This window comes from Cyrtonyx montezumae, unplaced genomic scaffold (genome assembly GCF_038088225.1).
Source record: "Cyrtonyx montezumae isolate F1298 unplaced genomic scaffold, pur_monq_1.0 scaffold_7, whole genome shotgun sequence".
Classification (NCBI taxonomy): domain Eukaryota; kingdom Metazoa; phylum Chordata; class Aves; order Galliformes; family Odontophoridae; genus Cyrtonyx; species Cyrtonyx montezumae.
The window spans coordinates 6,517,339-6,543,271 of NW_027072078.1; the positions used below are offsets into that span (position 1 = coordinate 6,517,339).

At 37.5% G+C, this 25,933-nt stretch overlaps 1 protein-coding gene across 3 annotated transcripts in view; it reads left to right on the plus strand.

Moving 5' to 3' along the window:
- The window catches only part of GULP1 (GULP PTB domain containing engulfment adaptor 1), a 143,914-nt gene that overhangs the window by 7,268 nt on the left and 110,713 nt on the right, over positions 1-25,933 (plus strand). The window contains exon 1 of one of the 3 annotated variants that reach the window (XM_065750689.1): positions 5,408-5,479. The exons of 1 other annotated variant lie outside the window; for it this stretch is intronic. In XM_065750689.1, the coding sequence (XP_065606761.1) occupies positions 5,474-5,479 (6 nt within the window). In that variant the 5' untranslated portion in view covers positions 5,408-5,473. Of the gene's footprint in view, positions 1-5,407; positions 5,480-25,933 lie in introns of those variants that run through there. One more of the 3 variants, XM_065750691.1, reaches the window with a different exon arrangement.

Here is a 25,933-nt window from a genome sequence, read left to right on the forward strand (position 1 = left end):
AAAATACGTTTTGCCCCTTGTTAGATCGATATCATAGGATATGGTCAAACAAGAATAAAAGAAGGCAAACCAGGAGACAGATAGAAGAAAGCAAATGAAACGTCAACGTTTGATAAACAGTCTCTTATTCTTACCTCTGAAATAAGTGGGTCTTCTGGGAATTTGGGGGAGCAAATCCCCCTAATACAGAAGTTCTACGACGTATATGAGGCTTATGGAAACTCATGCAATACTAGGCTTCTCTTCCTGTGGAAAGTGCAGTTATGTTCTCTGAAAGACACTTTGTTTTAATGGGACGCTGTGTACTTGCGTGTTAGTTTTGACTGGGATGGCTATCGACATGGCAGATCTGGAGGCATGGAATATTCAGACATGGTTTTAATAGTTGTGATGATTGTCTGTCAGGGAACTCAAGCACAGCTGACAGCAGTCTCGGTAGTTTTTCCTCAGAAAGTTCTAGTGTTTGCTCTGCTTTTACATTGAGTGGCAACACAAAGATGATGTGGCTGCACAGAAGACGCTGATTCTATGAGGAAGTGGAATATCTGTATCCGAGTCAGCAGGGTAGCGTGTTGTAATTGAGTTAATGACCTTAATGTGCATTGTCTTGTGAGTTGTGCATGCTTTCTTTGCAGCAGGGAGTGTCAGCTCATTACCTGCAGAAGATGATGTAAAACTGTAACGCTGCCAGGATTTTCTGTTCTGTTGTTCAGTCTTCTGGGGGGCAAAGAGAAAAAAGAGGGTGACTAACTTTCATGTGAATGCGTGCTTTTAAAATGGATTATATACTGTGCCTTATCTCTTACTTATTTTGACTGTTGTTTATGAATGCTTTGTATTTGAAGCCTTTCTTTCAATATGACTGCTGCCCTTCAATTTTTTTCTATCTTCAAAATGTAAAATAATTAGTGCCATAAATTCTAAAAATGGCCTTAGATTCCAAACATATTGATGTGCTGAAGTGATCAATTTGCAGAGACTTACTTTAAAGGCTGGCGTTTGCTTGTTTTAAGGTTTATATTTTTCCCAAGCTGGAACTTAATTGGTTGAAGGATGTCCCTTAGGACTCTTAAGTAAATGTGATTTTGTTGAATAGCAAGAATACATTGCAAAGTATCTCTTTACTTACGTTATGTTTACTCCTGTCTTATTCTGTTTGTGTTCTAGTTCCCATATTTCATAAGTAAAGATGCAATCTAGTGTTAACTTATAGATCTTAAAGAAATGTATTCACTGTAAGGTGATGGAAATAGATGCAGCATCATCTGTTTACGTATTTATTCAAAACCAGATGAAAAATAATTGTTAGAGTGCTGACAGAGATGAGAGATGATATTGTGTGGAGAGAGGAGTAATTCTGAAGCGCTAATAGACAAAACCTGATTAAATACAAAATGTGTAAACCCTCACATTTGTTAAGGACAGTTCAAAATAGAGTGGAAATCTTCTTCCTATGGGGGCATTCTGACAATGGAAATTATTTTGGAAGCTTCCATGCTTTGTGTGCTCTGTGTATTTAGATGTCTTTGGTGGCAAATGATTCTTCAATGATTTTCACAAATTTCTTGATCTGGCATGAATATTCCTTGCGCTAACTTTAACCTCTTTCAAGAGCTTGCTCGTTCAGAAGGAAAATGGGTTGCCTCAAACAGAACTGTTGTCATCAGCAGGACAGTCAGCACTGAATCTCTTAACATCTAGTACGCTGAGGTGATGAACCAGACTCTCAATCCTTTATAAAAGAAATATGGCAGTGATTCCTTAATAATATCTCTCGATATCCTGCTAGACACATCAACACAATGGGTGGCAATATCTTAAGTTATAAAAAATAAGACCAAGTCCAAGTTAATTCTCCTGGTAATTCCCACGTACCCAGAAAAAACATCTTCATTTAAGTACTGCAACAGCGAGTTCTTGTAACATCACAAGAACTTACATTATGGGAGTGAGACTGTCCTGCTCGTGTTGTACATGCAATTGGAAGCATGTGAGTGAAAGAGACCTTCATGGTTCAAGTCTGAGGTTTGAACAAGATGCTTAATTCCATTTCTTTTTGCTGACTTAACTAGGGTTGTCGGAGAACAGTTTGCTTTACCGTTTCCACTTCGCTGTCACAGAGCTGTTACAGTGTTTTACAAAGTTGCTGCTGTCTGTTTTGTTGGTGGTCTTTTTTGTTCCTTTGTTTTGAGTTGCCTAAAGAGTTTTCCTGCTTATCTGGGCTGGGAGGCTTCCACATGGAAGTAGCAAGCCTAACCTAAACTTCTTTGCCATGCTTTCTAACTCAAGTGTTAGTGCCCAAATGAGCACCAAGCTCTTTTTCTCAGTCTTTGATCGTTAATTTGTTGTCGTGTGTGAAAATCCATGGGAAGGGTGCTTTCATCCATTACTGAGGCTGATGGCTTTGCTTTGCTATTAAAATTGAATTTTGCACGTTAGTGGGTGTTCTTCCTTTTGCTTTCAGTGGAGGCAGGCAAGAAGATAATTTGCTACTGAGTTCTTCTTTCCAGGTTTGAAGAAAATACGGAACCTGCTCATATTCTTATGATTTAAGGATGTTATGTAGCATTTGTCTTACTATTCTTGGAAAATATCCTGAGCATTAAAAATCCTGTGGCTTCTGAAGAATGCTTACATGAGATTTTTCTCCTCCTTCCCAGTCTGGAGTTGTTTCCTCTGTAGCATTGTTCGGATTGATTGGGATCTAGGAACTCTCTGAGCAGTGAGTCAGAAGGAAAATAAACAAGAGCCAAGTGAGCAGAAGTAAAGGAGTGGGAGAGATTTTGGTTTAAATGCTGTTTAAATACTTTCAGCTCTAAAGTACAGGTATAATGTCCCTCCTTTCCATGTACACCTGCTTCTTTTTCAGTAGTCTCTTTGCTTGTCTTACCCTTACACTCCCAAAAAGTTGGTAAGGACGGTGCTGTTGTACCTTCCTCAGAATAAGTGTGGAAAGTACCTAGATATGCTTTTCAAAAAAGCCTGAAGGAAAACCTATAAATCATGGTGAATTAGTTTGTAAAATATTCAAAGCATTAAATATGCATATAATTGTAAACCTTAGCATTTCCATGTTGCTCCCATAAGTACTTCCCAGTCAATTACCTATCTTGTGACTGTATACGTTCTGTACATTTTTTTTTGTGGTAACTAAGCAAGAGTTTAACACTATTGAAGAACTGCACAATTAAGCAAATATTTAGCTGAAGGTAGACGTTCTTAAGACAAGCAGAATGTGATTGAGGTATATTATGTTACAGTATCTTACGATGTGCCCATGTCTTGTCAAACCCTGAAATCATCTCTTGCTGTTTATTCCAAATAAGTAATTTTTGGTAGATCATCTGGAAGTATCTTCTGCTGAATAAAGTTTTTCGATTGCTTAGCCAAACAGCACGGGGAAAAAATGTCTGAATAATAATCTGATTACAATACTAAAAAATATGCCTGTACATTTAAGACCACAATGATATGCTCAAGGCCTCAGTTCTAGGGTAGGGGAAAAAAATAAGTGTTTGTTAGAGCTGCTTTGAATATTTTTGAATTTGTTATGGTGAATTTTGACAGATGTTCTTAAAAAACATATGTGTATGTTGTAGTTACTGTGGTGTTTCCTGTGTTTGCTGGGAGGCGTGTATATTTCTGGGTCATTTTATTTTAATTATTTATGTATGGTCTCTATATATATTTTACCCAAACAGCATTATCTGATTGTGTACTATATTTAGCTTCTTATTGGAAAAAAAGTGCCACAGATTTAAGTCTTATCCAGTGTTTGCATAAGGTGGAATGAATTTCTCTTCTGCTGAGCAATTTCTTTCGAATCTTGCCATACCTTGGTTGATACCTAAAGATTGCATTTTGCTATCTATCTAGGAACACTTCACAGAGTCAGATCTTTATGGAGATGTTCAATCCCAAACACATTTTTATAGCACATCTGGATAAGTCAGCTTATTTTAGCTGTTCTCACAGCCTCATGCAGCATGGAAGGATGAGTGGCAGAGAGAGAGATCTGTGCTAGATATCTTGTCACTCACCTGGAAATGTGTCAGTCCTTCAATTTCTGTGGGAGGAAATATACAGCTTTAGGAAAACCAATGTTAACTAATACTTTGCCATATATGAACATGTGGAAAACCTGTGTTGTGGGTGGCCATGATTTGTACTGTTAGTAGTTCTGTTATGGATGTGTGAATTTTGTTTGTATCTGAGCTTTATTTTTTTTCAGACCATGTAATTCTCTAAGTAGATTGAGTCTTGGTGGGCTTTCCCAATCTGTTGCCTGCTTCTCTTGTCTTGAGTCCCTTTCTGTGGGCCCTGGCTCTGGTGTGTATAATGTTGAATTGAAAACTGGCCCAAGCAGAACCAAGTGCTTGGAAGAGCAGGGTAATTTACATGCATTCAATTGGATTGTGATGCAGCAAAGTTACTTTTTATTTTAGAACCTGTGTATTGTGCTAAGCTGCAAGCCCTCCTCCGCTGTGTCTGGGGTTTGTTCACCAGTTCTGCAGAGTTTATGATCTGTAGTGTGATCAGAGCAGACTAAGTTAACTCTGCCTATTCCTCACTGGCATGGCTTTATATTCGTCAAGGCGTGTCCACTTTAACAAGCGAGGATAAACAGTGCTGAACTGTGGAAAACACAGCTGGTTCTTACTCCACACAGTTTATTAAGCTTTGTCACGAATTCAGGTTACTAGGCATTTGTGTTAGGAAGGTTGGTTTGTTTTTCTGCAGAGCTCCATTAGAAAAACATTTTCTTGGCTCATACTCTCAAAATGAGGCTGCATTGATTTCTGAATACATCAGAACACTTACTTTATCCATTAAAGAACAATAGAAAAGAATCACAAATTGAACAATTTTTGTAACTTGTGTTCTTGGGGTTTGATTTATTGTTATTTTAAAAAACATGTAGAAGGGAGGTTGATGATTTTCTTTCCTATATCTTTTTTTTTTTTAATTCATCAGCACAGCATGTATCACTTAGAATGAACAATCATTGTAGATCCACTAATCTTATCATTGTAAATAACCTTGAATGTCTTGGTGTAATCTTTTTAGTTGCATCATGTCAGCCATCAGATTCTTTGTTGTGGAGATTGACTTTCATGGCCAAGAAATGTGCATTTCCCCAACACTTCTAGTATATCGGTAAACTTAGGTTTGTTATCTGTCTGTTTGTATGCCTGTACTTCTTCGTTAGAGCTGTTCACAAGTGCCTCAGGTTCATTTGCAAAATGTTGGTCCCAGATTTCATGTGTTGATAAGATATTACTAAAAGCTTATATTTAAGATAGCTGTCTCACATGGTTAAATTATAATTAGTTGAATATTGATCTCCACTGAGAATGAAAGCTAATCCTTTTCTTATTACAGTTTCATAGATCATTCGAGAATGAATAGCATCATATCGTAGACTATCATCAGAAGAGATTCACAGGCATGATAGCTTTTCAGGCCGGAGCAAATGCTGGTATGGTTCTGCCTTGTGCAGGAACTTGTGGCTGTGGTGACTTACTTGTTCAATAAAACGTGCTGTAGCTGAAGATTTGATTTTGTCTTTGAAGCCCTACTGTTATACGTTCTATAATGTAGAACAGGGCATGCTTGTATTTAACTGCCTCTCAGGGGACCTCTGACACTGGGTGGTGTTGCTGATGCTTGGATAGAGAAGGACTCTGGCATTTAAGGAACTGCTTACAGACCATTTAAATTCATTATTTTCAGCCTAATCTCTAGTGGAATCAGACTACAATAGAGTAATCGCATTTTTCCTCTTTTGCCTCCTTCCTTGACAATAGTTTTGGGACTGTTAGCCTGCTCCAATCAATCTTTTATATGTTTTATGTGAGTCTGAATGGGTAGAAGAGAGGCCTGCAGATTTTTGGTAAGATACCTTTAATAAAATTTCTTCCAAAAATACTGTTTCCTTGCTCTTATAAAATTCATCCATTAAACCCTGTAGCACACCTAGCAAGCACTTCATTTTAGAGAGCTTTATCCGATACGCAATGCTGTAGAATTCCTTATTGTTCTTTATCATGCTCATACAGTTTTCTCAGTCTTTTCTATTTATTATTCATTTTCTATTTGTGCCAAACTTTATCTCATTCCTTGAATCAAAATTTTCATTTGAGCCCTTTTCAGGGCTTTTTCATTAGACACAATCCTCTACTTGTAGTTCCTTGTGCTTCAGCAGAATTGGCGTGACATAACTAGTATATATAAAGGACTTATAAGTTTCCTTTTTTTCTTTATGAAAGTCTTAAGTGTTCCAGATTTGGGATGTGTACATCTAAATCAAATCATTTGCCCACTTTTTCCTTTGGGAATTTTCTATATATTCTTTTGGTTTAAAGAACCTGTACGAAATTTTTGTGTTCCTGGAATTTACAAGTAATTTTTTCTATTCGTTTCCTTCAGAAGCCTGTATGGCTTTAAAACCATAAGCTATGTTTGGTTTTGTACTGTTTTTCTTATCAAGGAGAAGCTTATGGTGGGGAGGCTTTTTCAGCTATTGCTTCTGTATACTTCCTTGTTCAGTAATCTCCTAGATGACCCTTTTCTCAATATGCCCAAGATCCAAACTTGCCAGTTTTTCTTCTTCGTTAGTTATTTTGGTAGCTTGCTTCCTATCAATTGCAATAAAAACTAATGAAGGTGGAAAACTTGTGTGCTGTCCTGGCTGACTGCTCTCCCCTTCTGAGCAGCTACGTAGCATCACCTACTGAGAGACTCTGAAGGTTATTATTAAACGAAAGAATTTTAGGATCTTTCCTAAACCAGGAAACTTCCCAGGTTCTTCATCGGATGTTTGTGTTGGTAGGGTATTTCTTCTATATATGTCTTCTGTTTCTTCTTGTTCACTGCTTGTGGATTTTATTATCTATGCTTGGAGGAATTTATTTTCTTTGTTATCCTTTTTAATCAGATTACCCAATACATTCAGGGTCAGGTGTTTTAGTGGTTTGGTTTTTTTTATTCCTCTGTCCACTACATTCTTGTTAACCTTGGACACGAAGGAGTTGCTCACTGATTCTTACAGTCACATTTGCTAATTGCTGCAGCTCTGTATCACGTTAGTCTTCTTTTCTCTTTTCATTGAAGCAATATGCTTATGTCTCTCATCTCGCTATTTGTTTACTGAAGTTAATGAGTATTTAATTGGTGCAAAAAGAGTTCAGAATTTGGAGGACTATCAGCCACATTGGATCCAGATATCTGTCTAAGCATCCTCAAGAGTAAATAAGGAAAGTGTGGCTCAAACACTACATTATATTCATGTCTGACTCTTCTTTAGCTTTCCGTAATAGAAATGCTGCTACATTGCCATTGCGGGTCAGTGTGCAATTTTAACTGGGAATACAGATTTTATCTCTACCATCTTTCTGTATTCTTTTCCCATGGCCACTCTGTTACTCTCTGCATCCTTTGATTTTTAAGCCGGTTTTTAAGGTCTGATGCAGAATGTAGGCGATGAAATAAAACACACTAGAGTCTCTTGTGTTAAATATGATCCGGTGCTATCGTCTGGATCAAAAGAAAAGGCCAGTCCTGCTTGAAATTATTTTCTCTTCATCTGCTGCATTGCAGTGATGTCATGTAACAGGACATATTTAACCTCCTGTGGTTTCTAATACTTAACGTGTTTTACAAAGGAGGCCTTTCCTATTATTGTTTCTTTGTGCTTTGTGATGAGAAATGCAAATGTCCTGCAGAAAACAGTGTATAATTTTAGCTGGAATGTGTTGCTTATTCTAGATAATGAGTAGGACTCTAAAGGTACATGTGAAATAATATCACAAACTGCAGCAAAATATTCTGGAGGTTTAAGATAACTATTAGGGTATGTTTTAAGTGTGATTTTATTTATATTTTTCAAGCTAAAAGCTAACATAGCTTTTAAAGTAAAAATAATTCTTGGGTACAAAATTCAGTATTGTTATAATTCTTTTAATATTTTTTCCCGTAGAGTGAATGCAATGCACTAATCCTTAATGAGTTGTACTTTAATATAGAAGCATCAAACAATTAGTGAGACAACTGGCAGTTCAGAGTCTTACAGCTTTTCTAGTCTGAAAATACACGTTGAGTGTGGTGATAGCTGTGAAAGGAGAGTACATATAATTGTACAGAGCTGTGGACTGCACGTTTAAAGAGCATGATGAAAGACCTCTTTGTGATCTAAGAAGGATTTTCAAAGCATCCCTTGCCTAAATGGCACTAATGAGCAGATTAGATGTTTTCATGTGACAGACTTGGAAATTGTTGGCAGATAAAACAATCTTTTAAGATTATTTATTTGCATCCATTTGGTTCATAGCATAAACTCATGTTTTATCAATAGCTTATTATTTGGAAATTGAAGTTACTTTAAAGTCTGTCTGCTGACTACATAATTTTTATAAAGGCAAATTATACAATTTACTGATTTCTGTGAATGTAGATCCGAGGGTATTTTTTTTTATTCCTGTTCTGGGATTGTTCTTTTTGAAGACACACTTGTCTCTTTGCCTGGGATCCAAGCCTATCTGTCTGTCCAGGGACGGTTGCCATGAACCGTGTTTTACTGTATCTAGTGCAACATGGCAGGTCTCTGCCCCCGTGTTCGTAGCTTTCCCTGTGTGTTTGAGCGCTTGCAAAGGGGACTAGCTCTTTAGCTTCATGAAGAGTTAAACATACTTAGTATGACTATGGCAGAATTACTGTCAAAAACATTTCAATTAAAATTTGTTATTTTAGAGCTTATTCAGAGTGTCTATTCTTAAGACATTTCAATATTTCAACTTTGTATTGACTTGACAATTGATCACCTTGATCCTGGCTACTTTTTAGAAATATTTGTTCTCTGTGACAAATAGTCTGATTCGGTCGCATCACTTGGATGAGTCCAAAGGAGCACAGAACAGAACTCCTTTCTGAACAGTCTACATGCTAACTCTGGAACTGACACCAAGTCGCTTGTCCCATTTGAAGGCCTTGAGCACCCAAAAGGAAAAGCTCTTTTTGTAAATTCAGAATTTACAGTTCTATATCATCCAGAAATAAGTGTGTTTTCATGTAAACTAGCAAATGCATTATCTTCTGTAGTCCACATTTACAAACAGGCTAAGAGAATTTTTTTGTTATTGTTATATGTTTAAGGAGTGGTTTCTGCTAAGATGAACTTGAATAGCTGGCAGTTTTACAAAGGTGGGTGGCTGTGCGTGGTGTGCACCTTTGGAAGATTTTGATGTGCACAGTAACAAAGCCAGCATCATTTTGTCTTTTGTTTTTATTTTTTAATGCTTCATGTATCGTTTGTTCTTAGCCGTACATCTAAGACTTGAGCTGAAATTAATAGTTGTAAGTCTGTGCCCAAGTTCTTAATAGTTTATATGGTGCTTTGTCTTATGAGTCTATTTTTAGTAGTATTTGCTTAACACTGACATTCACTGCAGCAGTATAACATTGGCAGCAGGGGCTTGCTTAGTCATCTTTCTTAGAGGGGGAGGAAAAAGAGAGAAATGCATATAATGGCAACTTCTGTAGTTTTATTAAGAGTCTTAAAAATTAAGTGTGCAAATCTGCGTTTGAGGATGTGAACATATTTGTTGATCAAATGTGCAAGAATGCAGACGAATCTGAGCAGGTCAGCTTCTGATTTGAGCAAACCATATGGGAGACAGCTCAATTCCAGAAATAGTGGGTTTGTATCTCTAGAATTATGTTAACATGCTTGAATTCACTCCAGAGAGAATTCAGGAGAGGCAAAGTTCTTGACATCAGTGCAGATTTCCAGAGGTAGCACAGTCTACCTGGGTTTCAGTTATGATATCCATCTCAAGTTGGATGTGGGAAGGCAACATGTGGGAATCTCCCTCATGTCAGTACTGCACCTGTTTATTACTGCTGCTCTGTTTTTTCTTTTTAATTTTCTTACAAAAATGTGTGGCTGGCACTACACTTCATTGTTAGCTCATCAGTGTATTCAGAATCTCTCTGTGTATTCCTGACAGGTACATCTGTTAGACAGTTTTGTCAGATTTTCTAGCACATGTGCCATAAATTATTTAGGGTAACATATGCTGAGAAGAGGCCGCTAGGTCCATTTTCTCATTGGCCAGGAGGCTGTAATTTTAGCAAGGTAAGATATTGTATATTAGGCTGAGAAAATCTGTGACTTCATGAAGAAAATTTTCTCTGTAATACAGGTGCTTGCTTTGGACTCCTGCATAAGTAGTAACTTGGAGATTTGATGTGGCTTCTCAATGGGGTAGTATTCATACGTACTGATTTATTAAGATGTACGTTCTGCACGCATATGGAAGTAAACATACTCCAGACTGCTTAAATAATTTAGTCAAAGTGAACAGATTAAATTAGCTCTGTGTGCCAAATGGACAGGAACTGTTGGCAGCCATAGGAATTTTGGGGGAGCTGAAGAGCAAAGGTTTGAAGGAATTTTAGTGTGAATATGGGCACATCTCAAGTAGCTGGGATGTGATTTGCAGGCCAACAGCAGTACTGTTTTTAAAATCAGGTCATAAATTTAAGAACTCATACAGAACACAAACATATCCTTAAAATATGTGCAAATGCTAAGGAGCTATTTGCTTTTCTTATTATTATTTTTTTTTTTTTTTTTTTTTTTTTTTTTGTAAATGATGGGGGAAAAATTAATTGAAACTAAAAAACTAAAAATACCACTTGTGGATGTGCATTGGTCTCCTGAGACATTTGTTGAACTGGTGCATTGTATTTGCATTTTTTTTAATATATTTAAGAAATGGAGTAAGAGTATGTCTATATAAACATTTAAACTGGTCTAGCATTGGGGTTAACTGCTAGCCTACAGTAGAGGAAAGAGTGACAAGTGGTTAAGCAAGAGTTACTGAACCTGTTGCTGATGGAGCAGTAATGTATGGCTAGAGCATCTTTTGTACTGTACTTTCTCAAAGGAGTTCTCTATCACTTCATTTGCAGCTTTCAAAAACTGCTTTTTCATTGAACTGTATGACTGGGTCTTGTGACTGATTATACCCTTGCCATTCTGGAATCATCTTAGAGTGAATCATAGCTAATATTGAAAATTTGGACTAGATAATAATCTTGGTAATGAATTTGCTGTGCTAGCACTAAAGTGTATATATGTGCACACAATAAATGGAGATTATAGAATGGGAAACTTAAGAAATTAGAAACACATTCTACTATAGAATTGTACAAATAGCATAATTTTTTATTAAACTGTTATCTTAACCTTTAACAGTACGTTACTCAAGTCACGTTACTAACAAGAAAAAAAACTCTGAAAAATATTTAAATAGATTTGGTCCTTGTTGTAATATCTTACAGTGCCTGTGAAGTTGTAAATATTTACAGATGTGTAGCACCTATCTTTGCTTACCAATCTTTCGTGAAGGATATGCTTTCTGCTGCTTTAGAGTTCAGGGAATTTGCAGAGTTCATTTGTATAAACTAAGATTTCCTTCATGTTAATGTATAGAATAACTGAAGAATAACTTGGAAAGAACTACTGGAGGTCACTTGTATGCCTCTCCCCTACTAAATTGAAGATTATGGGCTTGTAGTCAGAAAAGGCATAGAAGGTAACTTAGATGAAGATTATGAGGCAGGGAACTGGAGACAGATATAGAGGAGAGCTTGGATTAGAAACCAGTGCTGGGTCACGTAGCTAATTCGAGAGGAACAGAAAATCCAGTTCCGCGGGAAAAGTATAATGTCTGATATGAGGAAGTAAAACGTGGACTTAATGGAGAAAGAGACTGTAAATGGAGATGATCTTGAAAAGGATCAAGGAGCCATTTGCCTGTTTTGTAAGTGAGGAGCAACTGGGAATCAGAATTGTTGTGAGGCAAGAGAAGGAGGAAGAAAATTTTGCAAAAAGCCTGCAGAACAAGCACGAAATATATTGGAAGAGATTTGGGCAGAAAGTGTTGGTCTTGCATGTCATCACAGAAGGCAGAACTTTTGTCCTTGAACTTATTTCACTCTCAAGAGACTGAGAGGCAACTTCATCCATCAAATGTTCTGGAGAATGTGATTTTTCTCCCTTTTTCTGCCACTTGATACTGGTCAAGGTGCTGTAGTAAGCTCTTTGCTGATGTTAGGAATACTTGAGCTCCTAGCTCTGATTTGCAGAAGTGCTGACACTCGTATTATACCTGAAATCAAGGGCAGCTTCCTTTGAACATGAAGTACCTCACAATTTATAGTTCCTTCATGAATAACACCTCAGGGCTCAGACACACATTTCCTTGGCAGAAAATTTCAGTAGTTCCTGCCAGTTTACTGCAGCAGCAGCAGTGACGTTTGAGTATTCTCTGTTGATAATGCACCAGTCAGGTAGTCCACTTAAATTCACTTCTCAATGGGGCAAGCAGCCCAAACTTTGGTAATAAGTGTCTTAATTTGGGACCTCCAATTCTTGCATCTGTTAAACTCTGAATTAACACAGTGACTAAATGCAAATGATGGCAACATTTCCTTGTGAAGCCGTTTCAAAATACACTGCAGTTTGTGGACCAGCTGCGTGGTTTTGTGTCAAAAACAATTCAGTTAAAATGGCAGGTACTTTTAAATTTTATTCTTTGTAATTTCCCTGTTGTTCAATCCCTGTAGTTATCTGATGTTTGTTTAACATCATTAATTTTGTCAGAATGGTTATTGGTAAATACTGCAAGTGTGGGAACTGTGCAGAAATACTTGAAGAAATGCTGCATACATTTCCATTTATAAGCTGTTGTTTTTAGTACACCTGAAGGCTTTGGTCATAGTACTCCTATTGTAAACCTAGGACTATTTCCCTTATTTATTTATTTGTTTATTTTAAATAGTTTATGGAGATTTAAACCATGAATGGGATTTGATAAAATATTTTCGCAGAACAACTGTTTCTGAATCATTAATTTCTTGTCTGATTTTCATAATGAAATACCTTATTGAAAAAGAAGTCATTAAACTCATATCTTATAGGAAGACCTGATGTTACAGTTGATCCTCTTAATTGCTTTTATTATTTGCAGTCACTAGAGCTCTTCCTTCCTAAGTCAGGGCAATAGGGATCCTATGCCTTATTTATAAAGGTGGAGAGAAGGAAATAAATAAAAATAAAGAAAAAGATCAGCAGCTGATACAAGTTTTCTGTCCAGTAAGCAGTTTTGCAAGACTGTGGGCTATGCTAGTGTCTGGTTGGTCCAGGCTGTTAAATACAAAGAGAAGAAATTTCAGCATGTGGCTCAGTATTAGCAGCTCTGTGAGTTAGTGGTTAAGCTGGCAAATGATTCCTACTTTACAAATGTTTACACTGATGTTGACTGGTGTCAGGAAGAAATGAGGAGCAATGTGTAGCAGTAATATTTAGTCATGACCCTATAAACAAACCATGGATATATGTATTTGGTAGTGTAGCCAGTCCTGACCTATTCCAATATTAACGTTTCTTCCTTCAAAGGACAAGGAAGCGCAGGAAATGATTGGTACTCAGTATTTTAACCCTTCTGTCTGATTGAAAGTAACTTCAGTGCTTATGTGCTATCTTGCTGGTAGAATATAGGCCTTTTAAGACACTGTCGTTTCTGACAGTCAGTGACTGGTATATATCAAAAGCTTATTAGCTGTAAACAAGTGATTGTTTCACTGTTACATCTTTTTGGTGCTTTGAATAATAGAAGCTTGAAAACACAGATCAGCTGTTTGTTTGTCCCTTCACAATTTACATTCCAACTGGCAATGATCTCATGTCAGTTTTTTAACATTTTGCATTCTATGTGTTCACGTTTTAGAATACTTTAAGCCTAAGCAAGCTTGAAAGTAAAATGATACTGATGATTAAGTAGTATTTGCTTTTTTGATTTTGAAATGTTTTGGCGTGTGTTTTCATTGACTGAATATATGACTAAAAGGAAATGTACAGTCCCTTTGTCTGCTGTGAAAACACAGGCAGCTCTGTAGTGGAAGGGAACTTGAAATGTCATGCTGTTGTCATTAAATTTCATTCCCTGATCACTGTCCATAATAATCAGAGATGAAATTTACTATTATGAGTTGTCTATGGATCTAACTCATCTGAATGTGATCACTTTGAATTAAGCTGTGATGAAGCACCAAAGTGTTTAACTTTTACCATATGCTTCTCCTACATACAGGACTTACCTCATTTATAGGTCACCTTTGAACAGCACAGTAATTGCAAATTGATCCGTTTAAGCTGTGGGTACAAAATGGAGCTTGTTTTCAAGTCTCTGCAAATTAGAGACAGTTTTCAGAAACTGTATTCACTTTCTGAAATTGTAACAATGTGTGCTTCTGTGAATAAAGGTAAAAGATTTATTCAAGTATTTCTGGTTGTATTTGTCCTGAAACTCAAACATGATCAGCGAATTGTTATTTGCCAGCATTATGTCTTTGCATGATCTACATTGGCTGAATCCCATAAGAATTGTTTTTTCCCCTGTGTTCAAAAAGATGAAGGACTTCTCACTGATGTTCCGTTCAAGTGGCAGAGTGCACAAGCTCCCGTGACAAGTCTGGCTTTGGTGTGTAAACCCATAGAGTGGGGGATGCTGAGCTCATGTGCACGAAGTTCACAATGGAATATGGTGTTGACAGACTTCCTAAGCTAAAAGGAGTAGTTACCAATTTTTTTGTTTCTTTCCCCGTTGTTTGTATCGTTCTACTAAAACAGAAGTTTTTAAATATCCAAAACTTAAGCTTGCTAATGCTTGTTGGAGTGTGAGGCTTGTGCATGGTAAACAAACTTTAGTTTTCACTGCATTGCACGCTTGTCTATAGATGCTTCGATATTGTTTTCAATATGGCCTCCTACAGGTCACTGAAAGGAACCTGGATGGCTCATTGTCTTTTCCTCTTTTTCTCACCATCTTTAGAAGAATTGCATTGCTTATTGAAACCTTTTTTCAGTCAGTATAACTTAGGAAAATTTTAATGCATTTTTTTGATTACTTAACACATCTGGATGGTAATTGTATGAGAAGCATCAAAGCAAGGCATGATTTGTCTTGCATATACTTTATTCAACAACTTGTATATGCTTATATCTGTGTGTGTGTGTGTGTGTGTGTATATATATGCTTATATATATATATACACACATACATATACTTAACTCAGTTATATGTGATCCTTATTTTTTCTGTTGCTTTACTTTTTTTCCTTCATTACCCAAAGATGACATTTCAGTGATTTGTAATAATAGCTCAAAAGAGCCTATTAAATTCTTTGGAGAGTTGCAGTGGACTGTGTCTCAGAGAATGCATACCTCTCTAGTATTTTTACATGCATTCCACCCTAGGAAATTAATTGGTTCTTGGCACCAGTGCACTTCTCATTTGCAGGTTTAGAAGGAAGGATCAGCTGTACTACAAATCATTTATTTGTTGATTTGACTAAATATTAGGCAAAATACATCTGCTCTTCAAGCACTGGTAATATATGAAATAATGAGATGAAGATTTTGAGACTGCTTCCTTGACTTAAACTCTTAATTACTCGTGGTAGTGGTTCATAGGTTTTCTGACAGATACCTTTCAGTGGAGATGGTAGACAGTGGGAAGAGATAAAATTCGGTGATAACTCTTTTCCTGTATAGTATAGAGTTTAGAGAATATCTACACCCAATGATATCAGTGTGCTTGTTAACTCTAAGAGATACTCAGTTACATTGGTTACCATGTACTCATAGGGCAAATTTGTGTTTCATTTCATATTCATCCTCATACTGGGTCAGAGATGAGGCACAGTGTTTTGTTGCATAGGTTACTCAGGAGAAATTCTGCAGACGCTCGACATTGCTTCAAGTTTTTCTTGTCTAGACTCTCAATCTTTAATCCAGTGTGCTTTTTGAGTTTTGAAGGGTGGAAGCTGCTATTACACTGAAGGAGGAAATATACGTATTTTTTAATTTTAATATTTGATACTGCAGGTGTTTAGCAGTCTTGGAAATGTGTATGTTCCTCTACAAAAAATTTCTCTTGAGTCACCTAGAGGAAAAAACAAAAACCTGTGAATTGTGTGCTGTGCCTAAGAATCACAATACAATACAAGAATGTTGTTGAGTCAGGAAGTACTAACTTTTTTGAATCATTTTTGTGCTCAGGATCAGGCTTGTATGCCTGACTTCATATAATCAACAGAGTGCATGTGGAGTTCAGAGCATGCTGATTGCTTTGGTACCACTTGTAGCCTTTGAGTAGAAATGTGATTTCTTTTATATCACAATATGATTGACAAGAATAGTGATGCTACAGTGAGGACCGTTGTGATTTGTGATCCATCTTTTTTGCCATCTGAATGCTTAACTTTGTTACTTCAGGACCAAAATGGCAATAATTATGGAATATAAAAGCTGATCCTTGTCCTAGGCCAATGTATGTAAGATCTTAAACTTGTGTCAATTGTTGTTACTCATTTATAGCTCTCCCCGTGTCTCTTTTCTTGGATTTCTTTTTTTTTTTTATTCCTTCATATACAGCATATTTTATCTGTTGCTTTACTTTTACTTCACTGCTTCTCCTTACCAGGTTAGATCACAGAATGTACAGATATAGTTGTCAGGTTATTAGATAATGTTAAATCTACTTGTTCAGAATGATGTTGTCATTACTTCTTGGAAAGAGAACAGAAATCTGTCTGGTTTGCTATGACAGTTTCCTGTGAAAATGTAGTGCTTAAAAAGAAAACTACACACCTGAATTTCTATTGTACTTGTTCAGCTTGTTTCATCTCCGTTGCTGTTCGCATGCTTGCTAGAGGTACCAGTATCAGTGGGCTAATCAGATAGGTTTTGAAATTGCTAGGGGTCTGTTTTTGACACATGCTGTATGAGTTGTATTACTGATTTAGATTACAGGCTGTGATATGAGGGTGGATGAGGGAATCCCTTTTAGAGCTTGAGAAGCACTTTACATGCTTAAGATCTATAAAAAGTAATTATGGACTTGTTCTTGGTATGCCTGTGACAAGAGCTAACCATGAAACAAATAGCAAGATAGTTTTGTTTGATTATTTGACTTGCTCACAAATATGACTGTTATACAGTCTATAATTCATTTTGTCTTGAACATTGTATGTCATAAGAATATAGCTGCATTTCAGATATATGGCCTGTGATGAGGTCAAGAAGTATAGGATGGGAGGACACGTTCATGCACTATACTGTGAGCAGTGTTACGGCATGGGCAATGGGATAGGCTATGTTGCCTTTGTCCAGCTAAAAATGATGCTCTGACTTCTGTCAAGCGTATGATGCTGATATTTCTAGATTAAATTATTTCAGAGCAAGAAAGCAAAATCATAAGCTCTGGCCTTTAATCTTAGTGGAAATCTTGTATAAACATAAGTTGAGTTGCTGGGATCGTGCCAGTTCTTGCTTGATATTTCATTTCATATATTTTAAGACATCTGAAACTACCAGAGGCGGTGTTTCGAAGCAGCATTCAGTGCATCTCCAGCCTGCGCTCTGGCTTACTGAGCATTGGACTGAATTGGTCTGTAGCATAAACTGGAACAACAGAAACAAAGAAGTACCCAGAAATCTGAGGTTGCAGAATGAGCAGTGTATTGAAAGTCTTCTCAATGTCAGATCAGGATCCTAAAGATACATTTCAGCTGTAAATGTTAGTGACAGAGAAATATAAACGGGCCTTCTTCTGTTTGCCTTCTCACATGCGACAGTCAGAAGGCCTATGTATAAAAGAATCTGTATGAACGTCACTTATCTGCCAATTTTTTTTTCTCAGATTTCTGCCTAGGATTAAAACCCTACATTTCAGTACTTGCATTGTAGGAATTGTTAGGTTCATTCATTTACAGTGTGCACTCTTCCAGTAACTGTTTAGTGGGAAAGAAGTGTGGGAATGAATAGAAAACTGTTGTTTATATCTATATTCCTTGATTACACTCACTGGCTTGCCAAATATCTAATGAAAAACTGCCTTGTCACTTATTTATTTATTGAACAAAGCTTACTCTGCCAGCGTAATCTTATGGTTCCATTGTGCTAAATGATTAGAATACAAATGGCATTTGTTTGAAGTTTTGTCTTGGCCACTGTGAACTCCACCTGTATGTTTAGTGCAAGAGTTGATTTGCTTCCCTTCCTGCCTTTTGTCTTTAATGTTTATTTACACAGGGGCTCGCTGTATTCAAATCGGTCAGGTTGTCATTTAAAAGTATAACAAATCAAAGAGGATTGCTTTTTAAAATATTTATTTTTAGAAATTGATAGTAGCAGTGATCCAGGTGGAAAATTAAAACAGTGGAGTACATATGAAAAGAAAAATGAAATAAAGTTGCTGACTGTGCTACAGATGCAAATGCTTTTACCACAAGAGAACTATTCACCACATCAAATGTAGTTTTACCTGAGTTATGTTCATCCTTTGGGAATACTTAGTTCTTTGCAGCATGCTTAAGGGCCAGGTAATAACTATCTGACTAACTTAACAGATCTGATCACCTATTGGCTTCCTACTGTACAAAATTTTCGAGTAGGGAATTTGCTACGATGAAAGCATGAATGTTAGTACACCTGTTTGGACCTTAAATATCCCTTTGCATACTAGCTGTATACGGTCAGCCATGGGGGCACAGGTGGAGGTGATATACCTGTGTGATTGGAAGGGGTGGAGCCTGGCTCCACCTCTCCCAAACCCCATTTAAGGGCTGACCACCACCAGGAAGGGCTCTCTTCTCAGAGATCCCTCCCACGTGGAGTCCCCTGCGAGTCTTGTCATCCTGAAGGTGAGCCATCTTCTCTTTTGCATTATTTGTATACTGTCTTTATAGAACTACTCAAAATATGCTATCATCTATGCTATTTCTTTGTGAAGTACCATCCTTGGGAGTTATTTACCTCACAAACATCCACAATTACCCAGAATAATAAAATCCTGGAAAAAGTACAGAGAAAGCCAGGCTGTTTTAGCCTTGAATTTTCTGCTGCTGCTATATTACAGTGATGGAGGGACTCAGTTGTCAGATCCACATGACAACTGAGGCTCAAATGGTTAAATTCTATGTTTAGTATTTTTCAGGGGGGAAAAAATAACCTTTGCAACCAAGGTACTCATTAGTTTGAAGTGGCACAGATTAGCTGCTCTTAGAGTAAAATCTAATTATTTGGGAGCAGTTAAGTTAACAGAGACCGACTCTTGCTGAGTTTATGCGGAGAAGAGATGAGAATAGAGCTTTTGTGCCAAAATCGTGTAGTTAATGCTCTCTCTGCTTTTGGATTTCAGTGAAAGAAGTGTATAGCTTCCATCTTGTCATTTGTCATCTCTGCAGAGACAGCAAACTCTCTGTTGCTGCAACTGTTTGGCTCTGGGCGGGTGCCTGTGGTGGGTATCCCCTGCCTGGGGAGCTGGGAAGCAGAATGCCTGTGGGCTGGCAGGCTGAGGGCCAGCTGATGGCTAGTTCTCTGCATGACTTCCCTTTTGGAAAATGAAATACTTCACAATAATTTGTCTTGAGGATGTGCAGGAATTTAAGTTAGTCATACTACCCCTCCCCTCTATCCCCCATAAAAACCAGTGTTTTCACTGCTTTTGGGTTTTTGCATGTGAAATGTAGTGCATCAGATCTTCTGTGTGTGTGTTAGGTTTCAAGCAACACTGCTATGTTGAGCTCCGAAGAATCCCTTGGAAGTACAGGATTGAACTGTCTTCTGTTAGGACGATAGGTTTTCATTTGGCAGTTTTTACTAAAACTAAAAAAATTTCAGTTATGGCTGGATATGTCTGTGGAACGATGTTTGGGCACATACTTTAAAAGGAGGAAATTTAGTTTTTTGTGTTTCCAGTGTTTGCCATTTTAGAAAGTATTTCATTTTACTGATAGTCTCTTCAAACTTCCTTTGCCTTATTTTCACTAAGCAGATTACCAGTGTGCATCAATCAGCAAGCCGGACTGTGACACAACAGTCAGCAAATGGGACCAAAGAGATCTAGTCATCCGTAACTTATTATGAAACCCTCTGCCTTCTGGTGGCCACAAGAATGAAGCTGGAATGTAAACTGAATGTGAAAGAGCTGAGCCCAGCTGGCCTTGCTCCTCCTCACAAACTTACTGTGCTGTTTTCCACACAGAACACAAACATGCAGGGCAGTGCTGTAAGTCATCTTCCTCCTTAGCCTCTTACACGCCTGGCTGGAAAAGGCAAAAAAAGCTCTTCCATCTGCATTTATTTTATCTTCTGGGCTGGATATGAACAAGGAATTGGTAATCCTGCAACCTCTCTTTTTTTTCTTGGAGGGAAAGGGGCTAAGATCCTGGTGATGCACCTAGTTTTTATTGCCTGTTGATTGTGTTACAGAACCTGGCTGTGATGCTGTTTTGTTTCATAGCATCCCTCACGTAGCAGTGTGTGCTGCTTTTCACTGTGATGCAGTACCAGCCAGGGAGTTGGATTCGCTTCTCAGTGCAGTTGTGAGTAGGCAATAGTCACATTTGTAGGTTTTTCTTTTATTGGCTTCAAATAAATCCACTGTGTAATTGGTTCATTTCACTGTGAATGAAAGAGCAGATGTTGTGCTTTGAAAAGGGAATCTTATTTAGAAGCTTGGAGTACAAACATGCTGTGGGAGGTTCGCCTTGCTGGGAAGCAGGGCAATCCTCTGGCCTGCCGGGTAGGAGACGTCTCTGGGGCAGCAGGGAGTAGGGACAAGTGTGCGGGTATTTTTAGAAGGGCTTCCAAAGCACAGCCTGCCGTGTCTAGGTTTGTTTATGGTCCCGTGTTATGCAGAACATGGTGTATTTCCAGCTGGCTTCATGGTTATAGTTCCTAGTCTGCCATTATCTGCTCCCTCTGAGCCACTGACTGGAGCAGCAAGAGGGAGGCTGGGAGATGATGGAGCTGTCTTTCCACTTCAGTTTCTTTTTAAATGGCATCAAATGGTAATTGTTTTTCATTCTGCACAGCAGAAAGAGCAAGATGCAGAGTTAGGGTTTGCTTTTCCCTGGGGTGGTGTGGGTGGGGCTGCTGGAACAGAGCCAGAAGAATTTGGCATTGTAGCAGACTGTAAAGGGAATAATCTGTCTCTCCTGATGATGGATGGCACTTAGAAGGCAGCTGAGCCTGAAAGCCATTTTTCATGCTAAGACACTGAGATGCGCGGGTCAGCCATTGAGCAAATGCAAACCTTTAAGTGCAAGCTAATAACTTGGCAGGTTGAGTCTGACAAGCAGTGAGAAATTCAAGCGTAGTTTCTCAGCTTGTGTAGGTTTTTCCTGCTTTTTTTTTTTCTTGGTGAACTGCACCTTCTAGTAATTTTAATAGTTTTCTAATTCCATGACAATTTGTTTCTAAGTTTAGAAGCACCTTAAGGAAGTCTCACCTAGTAAGGAAATTTGGTTTTGTTCCTAAATTATATTTCATAATAAACTGATGTAATGCAAAGAGGATAATTCTGTTTTGCTGCGTGTAGGATTACAAAAAATATATCGCTGCAGCTGAGCAGGTGTTAAAATATCAGCCCCCCCCCCTTTTTTCCTAGGGACAATTCCAGCAAATCTGAAAGCTGGCTGAGACACAGCATCTTTCTGTTGCTTTTTTAAAGAGTTGGCCATGAAATACTGTCAGTGAGACTTGATAGGAAAGCCTGTAATTGTGGAAAGTTACGTTCAGACAGGGTAACAACAGCTGTAGGAGATGCCTCCAGCCTAATTGGACAGGCACTGCTCTTAGCTCCTGGAGAGTTTGTAGTGTTTACCACTGGTTTGATAAAAGAAGAATACCTTTCTGGAATACTGCTTGAGGAAAGACTTCTTGGTAAATTCTATCTTCCAAAACTACCCTGTTTGTTTCAGAGATGTTTTTTGAAGAAATCTGAACTTGGAAAAGCCACTTTTATTTGGAACTGGCATAACATTAAAAAATTGTATAACATAGACAATTAATTATATTGTATCTACGTAAACGAGACTTTGCACAAGTGTTCATATCCCCCTATGAATTTTTTCTACAAGAAGATAAAGCTGTGAGGCTTGATCAGTAGCGCACATATTCTCTGCTACCCTGTTAATACATGAAGATCTCATATTTAAATTGATTTTTGTGGTGCGAAGTGCTGTACATGGTTCTGCTTAACAAATTAGTCTTTGAGAGTGGTTCTCCCTATGACGAGGTAATGTATTAGTTAAAACATTGACTGCCCAGATAGGTTTCTAAGATTGCACTCTAACAACTTCACAATAAATATGTTTAGTTTAGTGTGTCTGGAATTTCCCGTTATCCATTTGTTATCTTTATTTATCTGCTTTATTTTTACTTGTTCATCATGAAGTTGGAGTTTGGCTTTAAGAAAAAAGAATTGACATAGTAATTATGATTGCAATTTGTTCATCTTTATTGATATAGAAATTTTAATAGCCAATATATTAAATAATATTCTAGAAATAGACCTATGTTCATATCCTGATGAAAGTGTGTTGGAAGGATGCTTCAGATGATCAACTGGCATTAATAGAGTACTTAGGAGAAGAAAGAATGTCAATTTTGATTTCCTTACCGGTTGTGAAAATCACTGTGGTCTTGTAGCTTTAATTGAATAAAACAATAGCATTTGGTAGATACTAGTTAGTATATTACTTTAGTACATGCTAAGAATCTGTTTCAAATTGATCAATTTGTTTTTTATGTGAGACTGTGCAATTCTTTAAGTTCCAACAGTAATTATATATTTTGGCGGTCCTGAGAAGAAAGTTTTGTCTGGATCTGAATTCTAAACTTACAAAATGTGCTCCAGCTTCTGTTTATCCTTAACTGGATGTTATGGGGACAGCCAAATAAGCATTTGTATCCTGTTGTAGCTGTGATCATATGGAGCTGTGTGCTAAGAACAGGATGCTTACATACCGAGGTAGTTGTTTTGATCCTCTGTTCAGCAGAAGTTGGAGAACACTTAGCCCAAAGGAGTCAATTAACATTGACTACAGTGTAAGATGCTGACTGCACAGGTAGTAATTGAATATGTTGATGTCATTTTAATAAAAAATGTAAAAATATGTTCCCCCAATCAGGGGACGTTCTTATGGTTAGAAATGTATTGATGAGATGACCGTGTTAGACTTCTAGAAATACCTCAACAACTGGCACCTGTAAGAGGTATCAAGGGAAAAAATATCTATGTAAATACATTTTATGTAGATGTAGTATACTTGTTATTGGGAACTATCAGCTATGGAAGTTCTTTATTGATTTAAGTGAAATATACGATGAACAATATTTGATGGACAGGCAGTGTGTTACAATGTGAATGTCAGCTTCTACAAAATGTAGAAATAATATATTCCTGTTTTATTCACCAAATTCCATTACTGAGAAATAATTAATAAAAAAGAAAAGTTCAGGATGACTCTTGGCAAAATCATTCATTTGTCTGCACTTGGAAAGCAGTGATACTACCGAGTTTTAACCAAGGGAGCAACAGATGGATGAGTCTGCATATCATTTCAGTTTGATTCAAGTCCACACTAATCTTTACAGTTTTCCCCCTGATTTCAAGAGAGAACAAATGTGATGTAAGGAGCGGCGAGTATGACAAGTGTGTGCCTCGTTTCCGCAATTGTTTTTCATAATAATACGTGTTAAATTAATTCTCCAGACCTTGACTGACTTTTCACTAATATTGTGATATGTTTTCTAATCTGGCAGTTATGCACAGCTTTATCTGATTAAGCAATCAAGTGGCATAAGGCATGTGGTTTCCTACCACAAGTGCACTTGGCATGGCCATACTGTTACTTAGTGTAATTGGGTTTACCAATGCTACTCTGTTTTTATAAATGATAAGGATGTTTGCTGCCAGCTTCCTAACCTAGCCAAATGTTAGCAATGGATTATGAAAGCTCTTCATTTTGAATTTGCATATAATGCTTTCTGCAGTGTTTGATGTTGTTTCAGATAGTAAATGTGACTCAGATAAGAAGCTGTGTGTCACTGCTACTTAGGAGCGATCCTCATTTCTCTTCTGCTGTGTCTCAGTATTCTTGACAGCTTTCCTGGCTACAGCTGTGTGTGCTGGGATGTGGCTGTGTGTAACCACATTCAGAACTGGGCTGTCCTGAGTTATTTTTCCCATAAGTTCTCAAGTTGTTTCATGAGAAAGCTTCAGGTTTTTCACCTGCCTTGATTCTCAATCTTTGTTTTCTGAGATTTTCAAAAGTCGTCCTGCTTACAGGCAATGGCATGGGCATTGGTTATCCCGTATTTCTTGTGGAAGAGGGGCACTTGTCCTGCTGCAAGTAACACATGTTGGAAAACATGCCTGCTAGTTGCAGAAGAGAGCAACTTTTACCGTTTACTTGACAAGGAGTGTCCATTTCTACCCAGAAATAAAAAGGGTTATCTGTAACAGAATTAGAACGGCAGAAAGCTGTAAGTCAGTGTAGTTAGCAGAATTTACTTTGAGATCTCAGTAAGGAAAAAAAAAAAAAAGCTAGCCTAGGCTGTCACTATTACTTTGTGTTAGACCACTACAATCTGATAGCTATCTCGGGAGGAGGAAAAAGGAAGTTTTTCACTGAGCAAAGTACTTTGTCTAAGTAATAAAAAGACTGCATTTCTTCAAAATAGTTGGCACTGGTAAAGTTATTTTGTAGCACAAAAGCTTTCAGAAGAGTAAGAGGTTTTGACTTCAAGGAGATATTACCCCCTAAATCCATACCCCCTAAATCCAGAGCCTTTCTAATAGGAACGTTCTGTGATCAGTTGACAATATCTTCATGAGTATTTTTGGTTGTGCAGAAGGAGTAACCTGTTATTCTTTAATTCTGGAAGAAGATTGTTGTTGAGTTTGTTTGTTTTAAAATGTTGAATGCTAAGAACATAGCGTTTGTTAGCCTTATTTAAAAAGAAAGAAAGAAAAACAACAACAAAAAACACCTTGTCAGCTGTCCTACCGTTTCTGCTCTTACTTGATTATTTCATAGATGTAAACAGGTATAAAACTGCAAATCAGTTCACCCGTTATACTGACTGCTACTTTTTTCTCTTTTCTGGTCTGCTGAAAGTGAAGTGCTTGCAGTGGTCACTGCAGCTGATATCTGTTACATAGTTGAAGTGTGGCTTTGGCAGGAGTCTGACTTCAAAAGCAATTCCCATGGAGTATCTGAGTAAGCTGCTAAGTGTAGCAGGATCTTGTTCTACTGATGTCTACTGACTGCCATCTGGACTGGGAGGTGCTATTTGTAGGTTGACAGGACTCCTTACCATAAGGATTGTATGCGAAGTTCAGCCTGGTGGAGTGCTTTGTGAGGAAGCTCATTGTCAAGATCAAGTCAGGGATAGCTTGGTTAAGATGTGGCTTCACCATATGGCCATCCCAAAGTTAAAGAGTGGTGGATGGCTTTAGAATACTGTATGGAACAAACATATCCTAAGAAGAAAGAGTATAGACTTTTGCAAGAAAGGATTACAGGTGATGGCTACTATATTACATTGACACTGCTCATGGAATGAAGCTGGTGGATGAAACAATTATGGTAAAAGGGTAGAAAAGAAGAAGAAAAACCTCATTTTTTATTTACATATAAAGAGGAATCAGAGAAAGCTGTGACGTTATAATTGTCTTCCAAATAACTATGCTAACTTGTCATCTTCATTATTCCTTTATAGGCACTGATATGTTGTCTGGTTTCTGGGCACAACTACAACAGACACCATTTAGTATTGCATTTCTCCCCCTGTAGTAGTAGAAATAATAGCAAGAGAAATCATCGGTTCTCTTATCAGACTAATTACTGTTACCCTAACCTCATTAGGTAACGTGGTTTAAATTCAGCACTTCACTCTCTCAGTTTTCATCTCTTACTAGTCACACTTAAAACTGCCCTGTTTCAGTGCTAAGAGTTCTCTCTCCTTTGGGAAGTAGAAGGTGGGATTTGCGTTTTATTTCTGTAAAGAAAA